This window comes from Panthera pardus, unplaced genomic scaffold, assembly GCF_024362965.1.
Source record: "Panthera pardus isolate Hobbes unplaced genomic scaffold, ASM2436296v1 HiC_scaffold_17, whole genome shotgun sequence".
Taxonomy (NCBI): Eukaryota; Metazoa; Chordata; class Mammalia; order Carnivora; family Felidae; genus Panthera; species Panthera pardus.
Genome location: NW_026526732.1, coordinates 7,671,608 through 7,685,738, shown reverse-complemented (window position 1 = coordinate 7,685,738; position 14,131 = coordinate 7,671,608). Strand labels below are relative to the sequence as shown.

The 14,131-nt window shown below is 41.6% G+C and overlaps 1 protein-coding gene across 8 annotated transcripts in view; it reads left to right on the top strand.

The window, feature by feature from the left end:
• The window catches only part of MAP3K4 (mitogen-activated protein kinase kinase kinase 4), a 112,254-nt gene that overhangs the window by 27,548 nt on the left and 70,575 nt on the right, over window positions 1–14,131 (top strand). For all 8 annotated transcript variants that reach the window (XR_002070858.2, XR_002070859.2, XM_019412725.2 and 5 more), the window contains exon 2: window positions 11,637–11,827. Coding sequence is in view for 6 of the 8 variants with exons in the window: in XM_019412725.2 (XP_019268270.2) it covers window positions 11,637–11,827 (191 nt within the window). In the remaining 2 variants the exon portion in view is untranslated. The remainder of the gene's footprint in view (window positions 1–11,636; window positions 11,828–14,131) is intronic.

Here is a 14,131-nt window from a genome sequence, read left to right as displayed (position 1 = left end):
TACATCTCCGAACTGTTCCCACGTTCTTTCTCCAGCCCGTAGGGGCCTCCTTCCACAGGGGGAGTATTCCTCCGTGTCTGCCACCGGGAGAGGGCAGACGTCCCAGCAACCAGGCTGGGGGTGCAGGGGCCCTGGGCCGTGGGGTTAGGCCAGGACTCCAGTTCTGGCTCAGGTCCTTTCCAGCTGAGCACACAAGTTACCTTTGCAGCTTAGGGATCGCAGTAGTACCTGCGGGGGTCGTCGGGAAGGTGAAATGAGATAACATTTGTAGAGTGCCTAACTGACTACCTAGTATGTAATGGGTATTTGATGACGAGCGCTTCTCATAATCAATGAGAAGTGGCCTTCTGGGCAAAGAAGCCTTTCTACAATGGCTCCATAAGCTCTGGCAAGGATTAGGTGAAATTACATGTGATGGTTAGCATAGTGCCTGGCAGATGGTCAGAATTCAGTACCTAATGGAGGCAATTATACTGTTAGAATGGAAATCATTCATTACTGTGTAACGAATTATACAGCTGATTAAAAACATAAATAGAAATCTGATGCATATCCCAATTTTGGAAGTCACTGTTTTAAAGGGCATTTCTTTACTTATCGTTTGAAATTTTTTTACAACCACAATCATCAGTTCTATTGATAAAGGATTGCTTGATTTCATAATACTACATTTTCCATTTAGTCCTGGTTCTTAGTCTTTTGTACCTGGTCCAGTAACACCAAATTTATTCAGCATCATCGAGGAACTGTCTCATACAGCATCATTAAGATAATTAGGTCTAAAATAAATTGGTTATTATAAAATAGTTTAGATTTAGAGACAATTGCAAAGATAGTGTAGAGAATTTCAGTATTTCTACTGTCTACATTTGTCACAGCTAGTGAGCCAGCGTTGACACATTATTCTACCTAAGTGGTGGGGAGTTAACCTCCCCGTCCTTGGGACGGGAATGTAGACTTAAATTCTTTGGATTTTTGTCTGTACAGGTGATTTCTCTCTTCTCCCATGTATTTATTTAGTAATTATATCAATGTGGACTCATGGATTCATGGTTATAATTGGATATGATTCATGGGTATAATTCTATATCTGTATTTTGTTGCTCAGGATTTTCCAGTTTTGGCCAACGGGAGCTCTGTTTCTGTGTCCTTCTAAAATACTCCCATAGGTTGTTTGTTTGTTTGTTTGTTTGTTTGTTTGTTTTTTGAGCACTTCCTCACTTGCTGGCACTACAAAGTGCTCCAGGCTTGTATTACATCTTCTTTGCCCCAGTCCTGAACTCAGCCGTTTCTTCTGGTTCTTCTATTGGAGCATGGTGCTGGAAACCCAAGATCTGGTCCCTAGGTAAATGAGCTTTTCTGAGCTGATGTCAAAGCAGAGGTGAGGGATGTTATGTCCAAATTGTCCCAATTGCTTTCCTCACTTTTCTTTGCAGTTTACGTCGCTAAAAACCCTGGGAGAATATATTTCATATACTCATATTTCTTAGATCTATCTACCCCCAAGAGTTAGGGTTCATCTTTTGAGTGTGTGCGTGTGTGTGTGTGTCACAGAGCATATTTATAGTTAAAACTATTTTAAAAATCTGAATTAGAAAGGTAACTTGAGCTAAGGCGATTCAGACAGCTCATGTGTTTCCTACAGAAAGAGGCTCCTCAGTTACTTGATTTCTAAGAATGACAGGGAGTAATTCATGATAGAAAATGTGTTTTTTTCCACAAATAAATTCAAATTAAAATAAGGGAATTTTAAAAATGTTCTCATTTGTTAGAGTAGGTAGAGGGACATCATAATTCTTATTGCTACCTTAAAAAATTTTTTTTTGCCCCCTTTAAAATTTTAAGCATTTGTCTTGTTTCTCTTTAATGTTTTGTGCACACTTGGCATAGAAGACCCTTTGTTTGCTCTTCCTTCCAGCGTTGATCCAGTTTTTCATCTTCCCACTTAAGCTGCTTCAGCCCCGCAGTTCCCTTTATTTATTTATTTTTTTAGGTTTATTTAGTTTGAGCGAGCGAGAGCGTGAGCAGGGATGTGGCAGAGAGAGAGGGAGGGAGGGAGAGAGAGAGAGAGAGAGAGAGAGAGAGAGAGAGAATCCTAAGCAGGCTCCACACTGTCAGCGCCGAGTCTGACGTGGGGCTCGAACCTGCAAACCGCGAGATCACGATCGGAGCTGAAACCAAGAGTCGGGTGCTAAACTGACTGAGCTACCCAGGCACCCCTGCAATTCTCCTTTTGAATGAATTAGCACTTTTATGTTGCTTTCTTTAAATTCTTTTCCATGGGCATTTCATCATCAGATGCGGTCACAACAAGACTGACCTGTGCTTATTTTCACGTCTTGTATTGAAAAGACATCCTCTCACCTGTGCTGCCGGCATCCTTCTCCTGTTCATGGTCAACAACTCAGCTGGAAGGCCCCAAATCGGTGCATCTCAGAAGGGTTTTTGTTCCATTTTGATTGTCTCCTTGCGAATCTATATTCATACGATCTAGTGTTGGTTTGTAGAGCTTTGGAAAAAGATGTAGATGATAGATATGCTCATACATTTTTGGAGCTGTTGGAACTGGTAAAAATAAAGCACACCTGAAAATGTCTTATTCTTTGCCCTCTTATTTTTATCCTCAGTTCTTGCAGCAAAATTGCAGGAAAAACGAGAATAATCACATTTGTCTTTTCATCTGTAGCATGACTTATATGCATTTACATACCTAAAGCTTCTCTTTCTTTATCTTTTTTTCTCTCTCTCTTCTTTTGGTTCTAGTTCTTTTTTGGAGTAGTCTTCTGGTTAACCAGAAATGAAAGATAAGTCTTTAAAGCAGTTTGTTATATTTGTTTATAAGACTTTGTTTTCTGAAAGACTTCATCTGAAAATACTCTTTTTTTTTGAGAGTGGTGGGGAGAGGGGGAGGGCAGAAGAAGCCGGAGAGAGAGAATCCCAAGCAGGCTGCACGCCCAGCATGGAGCCCAGACGTGAGGCTCAGTATCACAACTGTGAGATCATGACCTGAACTGAAATCAAGAGTCAGACGCTCAACTGACTGAGCCACCAAGGCACCCCTGAAAATCTTTTTTCAACAGGTTATAATTATTTTTATTTCTAATGATGAGCAGAACTTATCCATATGGAGTGTATATTTATTTTTTTTATCTTTAAGTGTTCTTTTTGTTCTAGTTAGTTTAGGACTGATAAAGTATACTTTGTGTAAATCTGTGAGTTAAATAAAAGACTTTTGCTAGAAGATCTAAGTCAGGTAAGCCTTATCCATACGTGACCTAACCCTTTCCAAGACCTGACCTTCTCCATTTCTTCTATAAAACATATCTACTGATGCTTGCAGCATCATGAATGACTGACAGGTTACACTCTAGAATGGCCGTGACTTTCTGTTTCCACCAGTTGAAACATATGCTTATCAAGAGTTCCTTGTTTGTTCCTAAATCTGTTTAGGTCTGTTGTATGTTTTAATTGTTATTGCATAATTTAGTACGCTTTTTTTTTTTTTTTAGTACGCTTTTATACAAACATGTGAACTGTGAATGCAAAAGAGAATTGTAGTTTCTCTCTAGATGGAATACTTTGGAAAGTCTCAAGATAGGTCACGAAAAGAAAATTGCTATCAAATAGGTAAAGGAGAGGACTGTTAACATTTAGGAAGAAAAATCATGAAAATCTGGAAAAGTTGCTCCACGAAAGTCTTTAGAGTCTTGTTGTATTTTAAAGAACTAGAGTGTGGATTGCAGACACCGCACTTGGTCGTGGTATGTGTGACTCATGACTTCTCTCAGGGACCCACACTAAAAGGCAAGGCTGTGGCCCTCATCAGAGTGGTGATAGGTTTAATCTCATTCATGGGCTTAAAGTGAAAGTAGATGTTTAAGTTTTATATGTGTGTCTGTTATCTCTTAGAATTTAACAAGCCGTATCAAAGCTTAATGGCTTAAAATGAAAACCATTTCTTGTCTGTTACGGTACTGAGTGGGTCTTCTGCTTCTCATGGTCTTGGCTTGGGTTCATCGGACAGCTGGAAGGTCCAAAATAGCCTCACTCGCAAGCTAGCAAGTTGGTGCTGGCTGTCGGCCGGAAGCTCACAAGACTTTGGCCTAGCTAGGCTCTTCGTGCAGCCTGTCCACCTGCCTGGGTGGGGCTTTGAAGACCGCGGAAGTCTCAGGGCTGCTGGCCTTCTTACCTGTGGCCAGCCTCCCCTGAAGGACAAGGGTGTAACTGGCCCAGTGTCACTTTCACTGCATCTCTTTAGTTAAAGCAGGTTACGAGGTCATACTGGATTCAAGAGGAGGTGATTATAGAAGGGTGTGAATACTGGGAGGCCAGGTTTGTGGAAGGCCACCAAAGTCACAGCCACCACAGATGTTTCGGGTTTTCGAGTTTGCATGTTTCATTCTTAATGCTCTTGATATGTATTTAAAAAAATTTTTTTTAGTATTTATTTTTGAGAGAAGAGAGAGAGACAGAGCACAAGTGGGAGAGGGGCAGAGAGAGAGGGAGACACAAAATCCGAAGCAGGCTCCAGGCTCCGAGCTGGCAGCACAGGGCCCGACGCGGGGCTCGAACTCACTGACCGCGAGATCGTGACCTGAGCTGAAGTTGGACACTTAGCCGACTGAGCCACCCAGGCGCCCCTTGCATGTTTCATTCTTAATGCTCTTGATATGTATTTAAAAAATTTTGTTTTAATATTTATTTTTGAGAGAGAGAGAGAGAGACAGAGCACGAGTGGGAGAGGGGCAGAGAGAGAGGGAGACACAGAATCCAAAGCAGGCTCCAGGCTCCGAGCTGGCAGCACAGAGCCCGATGTGGGGCTTGAACCCACGAGCTGTGAGATCATAACCTGAGCTGAAGTCAGACACTTAACCGACTGAGCCACCCAGGCGCCCCTGATATGTATTTTTAAAATTAACTGGGTAGCCATAAGTCTCAGTGGCATTTGATAAGAAGGCTTCTAATAAATGAAAGCGTAAGCAAATTTAGAGTAATTCGATTAAAGCTTGTATTCTTAAGAGTGGGGACATAAGGATTTCAACCCGTGTTAATCTGATTCCAAAACCACGATTCCCTCTGTTATCCACCATTGCCATTGTTCTGGATGGGAGGTAGTTACCTTGGCACCTAGGGTTACAGTATCCCAATAACATCATCCACAGAAATCAACAATCATTTAATTCTTTCAGCCTTTAAAAAAATTACATTCTTCAAATAATTAAATGGGATTGTATTTTAATAGACTTTAGATGATGATTAAGTCTGAAATATCAAAAGAGAACATTATTTTTGCCTCACAAGTTCATTTATTCAGTAGGTAGTTATTGGGCACATAATCTGCACCAGGTACTGTCCTAGACATTGGGGAAACTGTGGTAAAACAGTAATAGATGGGTCCCTGCCTTCCCAGAGCTTTGAGACTGGTTGGGAGGGATAGTTCTTTTCACGGGAAATCTTTTTTTTTTTTTTTTTTAAATCTGCTTTTGTTAAAAAAAAATGAATTTAGTTTAAAAAAAATTAAGTTTGAATGTCTGTCTTGAAAACCAAGACTCAGTAGGTTTGTAAAGACCCTATACTCTGAGTCAATGAAGAAGTTCAATATATTTCTTTTAATGTTTATTTATTATTTTGGGGGGAGAGAGACAGAGCGTGAGCAGGGGAGGGGCAGAGAGAGAGGGAGACACAGAATCTGAAGCAGGCTCCAGGCTCTGAGCTGTCAGCGCAGAGCCTGACACGGGGTTGGAACCCACCAGCTGTGAGATCAGGACCTGAGCCACAGTCGGATGCTTAACCAACTGAGCCACCCAGGCACCACAGAAAAAGTTAAAAACTTAGCAAATATTGGATAAATTTGAGGTTTGACAACAGTTTAGTTGGAGGTTAGCTGATAAACATTCAATGATAGGCTGACAATATAGATCAACTAACTTTTTAATTAATTGGCTCTTACAAATACAAACCAACTGAGCAACCTCAAATTTAGCTTAGCTACTTTTGATTTATACCATCAGCCAAGCAAACTCTTTAATATGAATTCTTAAAAAAAGAAATCTAGAAAATCTACCACCTCTGCCTACCCCCCTCCCTGCCTTTCCTCGAAGTGTTTCTTTAATTATTGTTTAATAGAGAATAGGTTAGTGAGAAGGCAGAGTTGACAGAGAGGATCTCACACGGTTGAGTACTATACTTCATAAGTGAATAAAATACTTGATTGTTTTTAAAAAAATTTTTAATGTTTATTTTTAAGAGAGAGAAACAGAATGTAAGCAGGGGAGGGGCACAGAGAGAGGGAGACCAAATCTGGAGCAGGCTCCAGTCTCTGAGCTGTCAGCACAGAGCCTGACGCGGGGCTCCAACACATGAACCGTGAGATCAGGACCCAAGCCAAAGTCGGAAGCTTAACTGACTGAGCCACCCAGGTGTCCCTAAAATTGATTTCTAGGGACTTTGCTAAAGAACTTCTAAAGAAGGGTGTGTGTGTGTGTGTGTGTGTGTGTGTGTGTGTGTGTGTGTGTTTGGTGTGTTTGGGCTTTTGCAAAACCACAGATGTTTTTGAACTCGTCTAATCCAACTTCATTATTTTATAGATGAGCTATTTCGGGCACCATGTGGTTCACCAACTGTGTCACAGCAGAACTATTTAACCCCTAGTTACTTGAATTTTTGTCTTGTCTTCCACACATTTTCCATTGAAATGACAGGAAAACCCCTTGGGTTGAGTTCAGGGCACACTTTTGTTAGACCAGATTCTATGTCAAGTGAATAGTACTTTAGCAAAGTTTGACGTGAAAAGAGTGAGACACTGTTTTATATGACTGTCAGAAATTTAGCACTAGAAAGAAATTTCACATTTGTGTGTTTTTCAGCACATATCAGGCCAGTGTTTCAGGGCAATTGATGTAAACCTCGTATTACTTTCCTCATCCAAAATAATTGGTATCCATGGCAACATTCTGAACCAGTCAACTGACCACATTAGCTCATCTCACATGAGCTAATACAAAATGAGGTTTTGGATGGTTTGGGTTAGTTAATTGAAATGATGCACGTTCTTTTGAACTTACCACTAGTGTTTATATTCCTAGATTTTGTGTATAAATTTTTCTTTTTATAGAGAGAAAAGAAACTTTTAGCTTGGTTTCCCTTCCCACCCCTCTATTGTATATTGCTTCTTAGCTTAGACTCCCAAGCCGGGTTGTTTTTCTCTGTCTCCTTTTGAGATTTTTCTCTTCATCATTGGTTTTCAGCAATTTGATTATGATGTGCACAGGATGGTTTTCTTCAAGTTGTTCTGCTTGGAGTTTGTGGAGCTCCTTGGATCTGTGAACTACAGTTTCCTTCCAATTTAGAACATTTTCAGCCCTTAATTCTTAAAAGATTTTTTCTGTGCTTCCCTTTTTCTGTTTTGGATTCTAATAACACACATGTTACACCGCTTGTTACTGCCCCACAGATAACTGATGCTCTGTTCTTTTTCTTTGTTTTCCTTAATCTTTTTCTGATTCATTTTGGATCATTTCTATTGCTGTATCTTCAAGTTCACGGTTCTTTTCCTCTGCTGTGTCTCATCTGCTTTTAAATCCCATCCAGAGTGTTTTTCATTTCAGATACAGTTTTCATCTTTACAGGTTCTGTTTGAGCAAAATTTCTGGTCTGCTTACTGATTTTTTTTTCCTGGTTTGGGCCATATTTTCCCTTTTTTTGGTAATTTTTGACAGGATGGCAGGCATGAATTTTACTTATTGAGTGCCAGACTTTTAAAAAATTCCTTCAAATATATTTGGACTTTGTACTGACATGTATTAAGTTACTAAGTTACTTGGATGGAAGGTAAACTATTAACATTTCCGGTGGGTGTGAGTACCATGTTGACGGGCTGAAGTCACCCTAAGAAAGTGGCCGTCAGCTCCACATGGCAGTCTTTCTACGTCACTTTCTGTGTGGCATAATGAATGAAGAGTGGTGAAGTGCACCGTGCTTTATCTTACTTTAATACGTTGTTTATGACAGTGTTCCTCTTTGCTTCCATGCATTTTTTATGTTTGCTGTTAGAGTAATTAAATAATTTGGAAACACTTTGAAACCAGTAGTGTTTATTGTGTCTGTGCGAGGTTATAAAGACTACGATGACTTTCTGTTTTGGGATAGAGGCAGATTTGAAAACAAGAGATCTTCAGCTTCTGGAGAAGTATTACAGGGATTTAGTCTTTTACTTTTATTTGGAGAGTGCAGCCAAGTGAATTTTTCTGTGTGTAGAGAAATAACTTGTCCGTAGTTAGATGACAGGTATTTTTTCTTCTGTTTCCCCAAATTACATTTTTTCATAAAAGTTAGCATCTTTATTACATGTACTGTCTTTGACTCTTTTTATCTGCTAAAGCAGTGGACTTGTGTCCATCCTATGTAGATCAGACAAAGGTACTTCTTGAAAAATAAACTCTCCTCATCCTGAGATCATGATTCTGCCCTTAGCTCTGGGAGCTGGCCCTTGGAGACCTGGCTCACTGATGTTTGCACATTTTCAGTCCCTCTTCATAAAAACCTCCTCCTCCTCTACTTCGCGTTTCAGTAATTTATTCACGCACACAGCACTGCTGGATGCTACTGAAACATGCCATTTTATGTGCCTGTCGTATACTGTAGTGTTTTCCACATAGCCGTTGATTTCCAATATTTTGATATCCTTGACTTTTTTGAAATATTTATAACTGAATTTCCTGAAGTATTTTAGAATGTTGGCTTTACAAATTATATATTCGTCTCTTTCTTTGTCTTAGAAAGATTAAGTCACGTACGCAGTCACCTGTCTAGTCAGGCTGGGACTTAGCCTTTGGTCTTCCGCTTCCTGAGTTCACGTCTCTCTTTACTGCAGAGGGATGTTTTGATTGTCTCGTTTGCTCCTTTATCTGACTCCATTTTTCTGTTTAGCCTGGCATTCGCTGCTATCTGGCCTTGATGTGTTTAACTGACTAAATGTCTGTGCTGTAGTTCTGTTGTGATTACCATTCTGAAATATGAAATATGTTTTTGTGGTAAAACATTGAATGGTTTTGAGTTCTATCCTAGAAACTTGGAGACACAAAAGTAATGAAATGTGCTGCCCTTCCTTACCATTGACTTTGTCTTAGTGGGGAAAAAAAAGTTATAGTATTGAATTTGAAACAATTTAGAAGGCGTTAAAAATGTTAAGATAGTTTCTGGGCCTGTACCATGCTGAACTCAAAGGCAGACTTCTCTTTCCTTTTTTATTTAAAAAAATATTTTTTTAATGTCCATTTATTATTGAGAGACAGAGAGAGACAGAGCATGAGTGAGGGAGGGGCAGAGAGGGGGAGACCCGGAATCCGAAGCCGGCTCCAGGCTCCGAGCTGTCAGCACAGAGCCCGACGCGGGGCTCTCACTCACCTACTGCAAGATCATGCCCTGAGCCAAAGGTGGACACTTTACCGACGGAGCCACCCAGGTGCCCCTTTCCTTTTTTATTTTTTTAAACATTTTTCTTTTTAAATAATCTCTACACCCTCCGTGGGGCTGTAACTAACAACCATGAGGTCAGCAGTTGCCTGCTGTACCAACTGAGCCAGCCAGGTACCCCCTGTCTTAATGTTAAGCAGATGCGGAAGGAACTCAGGTTCCCTCATGATGGCCAATAGGCTTGGTGGCTTCCACGGTTTATAATGTGAGCAGTAGCAATCATTTAGTGAACCCTGCTCTATTATTACTCTTTTGTTAAGCATACATTATTGGATTAAATCCTCACAGGTATGGATTCTAAGTATTATCTTTATTTGGTAAATGCGCAGTGTGGAGATATTAAGTAATTTGGCGAAGGCCCACATGGCTACTAACTAGCACAGTCAGCCTTTGAACCAAAGTCCCTTGTGCCACAAAGCCTACAGTGTTAATCATTCCAAGCTTATGCTAGTAACCACTACAACACGGGGAAATGAGATGAGGGACCTTGTCACTGATAGTCATATCTTCTGTTCAGCTGAATCAGCTATTTTGCAGTGAGCGTAGAAGAAATGGATGTAGGAAATTTCAAGTTCATCTGGAAGTTGTATTATTTATTGTATGACTGTGTGATACTTAAATTATAGATGTGATTAGCCTGAGGGAACAGGAATACTTAAAACTTATTTCTGGGACACCTGGGGGCTTGTTGTTTGAGTGTCCGACCTCGGCTCAGGTCATGATCCCGTGGTTTGTGAGTTCAAGCCCCATATCGGGCAGAGCCCGCTTTGGGTCTTCTGTATCCCTCCCCCCTCTCTCTACCCCTCCCCTGCTGCATGCTTTCTCAAAAATAAACAAACGTTAAAAAAATAAAAAAAACTCATTTCTAACTTTGCTTATGATTTAATTTGTTGTAGTCAGCTTTCAGGGTATTTCATTTGTATGTCTTAATGTATGCACATATGTGTGGGGCCATGTATATTCACAGTATCTAGAGTGATCTTGTCTGGTTATGTCAGTTTTTGACCCATCTGAGGGATTCTGTATGGATTTCAGTGCTGTAAATTTATATAATTCTGCAGCATTTTTATTTTTTGAAAGTTTATTTTCTGATATTTTGTCAGTATAATTCAATAATGTATCCTATATCTTAGAGTGTTTTTTTTTCCATCTTGATTTTGTAATAGCTTTGATTTTATATCAGGATATGAATTGCCAGGAAGAAAACTGGTTCTGTCTTGGATATAGTGTGGAGTCATGTTTAAAAATTTGAAGTGTATTCAATAAAGAATATTCAGAATGCGGTAGACTGTGGTATGTACTTGAAAGGAACTTCATGATGGGTTCCTTCTAGCTTGCTGTTCTGGGATTGTATTTGTTTCTGTTTGTACTAATAAGTTTTTTGTTGTTGTTGTTGGTTTTGCAAAAATAGAACTTTATCAAAATAGTGGTGTTTGAGAAGCTGGCTGGGGATAGAGAATTGGCCGGAAGCATTACCAGAGGACAAGTTAGTGAGGAGTGGCATTTTGAAGCTGAAGAGAAACGAATTCCTTTTTCTCCTTCCCCAGCGTCCTCCCCCACTGCTCACCCGAGCCCTGCCCTGTCCTGTCGTGTGTGGCGGAGAACATAGGAACATTGACCTCTCGTCTGTTAGCGGTGCCCCCTGCTTTGCTGCCGGGGTCATCATAGAACGTTCCTGGGCTTTCTGTTCTGTGTGCCTCAGAGGAAGAGCAGCCCTGAGGTCCGGGGCAGGACGAGGCAAGTCCACTCGCCCACCCGGCTTTCAGTGGCCAGCACACACGTACATACCTCGTTCTGTCTGATTGGTATCTTCCCAGTCCTTTGCTCTCTTTTTACTCAATCCGTGAGCTTTTGGTTTTAAACGTCACTGACGTCAGAATTCTCTAAACAGAGAAACTGCGCGCCGTCCTGCTCGTGCGGTTCCCCTGCTGTTCGCCGTTCGCGGTCAGAGCAGAAGTCACGGTCGTTACTCCACCGGGCGAAAGAGGAGTTCTCCTGTGAGTGCCACACGTACAAATAGAGGAGAACGACGCCGGTGCCGAGGAGGAGACGCATCCGTAGCAAAGTTCTGCAAAGAGTTCTTAAATGAAATTGCAAGTAGTTTACATTTGAGTTCACTTACCGCGTCACTGAATATTTTCTCTGTGCATCATGTTTCGTAGGCAAGAGCGCACGTTAGGAGATTCTGGCTGCCAGAATTCCGAGTCTGATCCAGAGGACTTTTCAGATGAAACCAATACAGAGAACCTTGATGGCACCTCTCCCCCCAGCACCCCTCGGCAGATAAAACGCATGTCCACCAAGCACCAGCGGAATAACGTCGGGAGGCCTGCTGGCCGGTCTGGTTTGAAAGGTGAGTGCGCTACGTATGACATGCACGGGCCTGACGCTTTCAGTACATAATCGGTAGAACACGTAACTATTGACTGATCCTTTCTATGAGAATGTTTTTCTTCTTATCTTAAATTTAATTTTGATGCCGATTTTAAATTTCACTTCTTAACTTTCGAATCATTACCACTAGCAGTATTGTTAATAAAGGAGAAAAGAATTCTCCAGAGCTAGAAAGGTTTGGCCGGAGTAATTGTTAAAGCCAGTGGTGGAAGAAGTCGAGTGTGTACTCCTTCAGGGTGGTACTCATGTATGAGATAGTTGGCCTTCCATTAAAAAAAAACAACAACACATTTTTTAAAAACGTGTATTTATTTTTGAGAGACAGAGACAGAGTGTGAGTGGGGGAGGGGCAGAGAGAGAGACAGAGACAGAGACAGAGACAGAATCGGAAACAGGCTCCAGACTGTAGGTGTCAGCGCAGAGCCCGATGCGGGGCTCGAACCCGCGGACTGTGAGATCGTGACCTGAGCTGAAGTCGGACGCTCACCGAGCCACCCAGGTGCCGCGATGGCCTTTTTCATTCTTGGAATCTCTAGCTTTTGTCTTCTAGACTTGATGTGTGGGTAGTCTGGGAGAGGCAGAGCCAGGCTTCTCTAAGCAGCTCATGACGTGTGCTCTCTGTTGGTGACCGTGACACGGCCCTGAGCGTGCGTGCGTGGCCCTCTTTCTTGCCGGGCACAGTGCCTAGATGGTACCCTACACCTCCCACCACAGACACTTCTCCTTTTCTCTTTGTTTAGAATCTCAGAGCCCAGATAATGTTCTGTTCCTAGAAGCTGGGAGAGTTTTCTGTTTTCGTTTCTTCACTTCCTCCAGCGTGCCACAGCTGTTCTTTTCTGAGGGAGATAAATCATGCCGACCTGCTACCTCCTTGTTCCCGGCTTTCTGGCTCAGAGCCTCCGGTCACTGAAGCCTTATGGCTTTAGCATTTCTCTATTAATTTCAGCAAACCACCTGTCCTAAAATTGATCTCCTAGCTTTTTGGAAGTTGGTCATCAGTTGCTGCACGAGGTAGAGATTTCATTCTTGATCTTATCTGAGAAATTTCCCCTATCACATGTTCTCCCTTTTTGACATCAAGCTCCTGCCCATTTCTGCATTTCTCTGGTCCGTGTTCTTCCTTTTTCTTTGGCCAGGTTCCCCTTCCTACAGATTTCTTCCACACATTGACCTCTCATGGCTATAAGTTGGCAAATTCACTCTGTATTCCTCTCGTAGCCCTTCCTCAAGAAAGAAGGAGGGGGAGAGAAATGGATTTTGTTTATTTGCTTGAGTGAAATGTTACCCAGGAAAGAATTTCTAATCAGTAAGTGGTCTTTCTTTTCCACAGGGAAGGTGATTTTTTATTTTCTCTTAAGATTTTTTTTTTTTTTTTTTTTTTGATTTTTAAGTCATCTCCACGCCCAACGTGGGGCTCAAACTTACAACCCTGAGACCAGGAGTCATGTGCTCTAGTGACTGAGCCAGCAAGGCACCACGATTCTTTTACTTTCTTTTAAAACTTTATTTGCACCAGGATGTTAACTTGCGACCTGCACTTACAACCCCCTTTGGAAACTAATAGCTTTTATTGCAATTTATCATCTCTAAAATCAACCCTTATTCATTTCCTCCAGGACGTCAATAGAAGCTCCTTCTCTAAAATAGGTGTCGGTGAAGTAGCATCTCCTGAATCAATATTAGCACATATTTGCTTCGAGCAGGGAAAACTGAGAAGGTGCCTGCAGCACATCTGCCTTTTCTTAACTTGTTGGTCCATCTACTGTTTTATTTTTATTTATTTCCATTATTTATTTATTTAAACAATTTGTTAACGTTTGTTTATTTTTGAGAGGGAAAGAGAGAGAGAGAGAGAGAGAGAGAGTGAGTGAATGGGACAGGGACAGAGAGAGAGGGAGACACGGAACCCGAAGCAGGCTCCAGGCTCTCAGCTGTCAGCACAGAGCCCGACGCGGGGCTCAAACCCACGAACCATGAGATCGTGACCTGAGCCGAAGTTGGAAGCTTAACTGACTGAGCCACCCAGGCGCCCCTGGTTTTTCTTTATTTTTTAAGTTTATTTGTTTATTTTGAGAGAGAGAGAGAGAGAGCAGGGGAGGGACAGAGAGAGAGAGAGAGAATCCTAAACAGGCTCTGCATTGTCACCTCAGAGCCCAGTGTGAGGCTCGAACCGCGAAATCATGACCTGAGCCGAAATCAAGAGTTGGACGCTTAACCAGCTGAGTCCCCCAGGCACCCTGGTCCATACCATTTTAGAATAGGA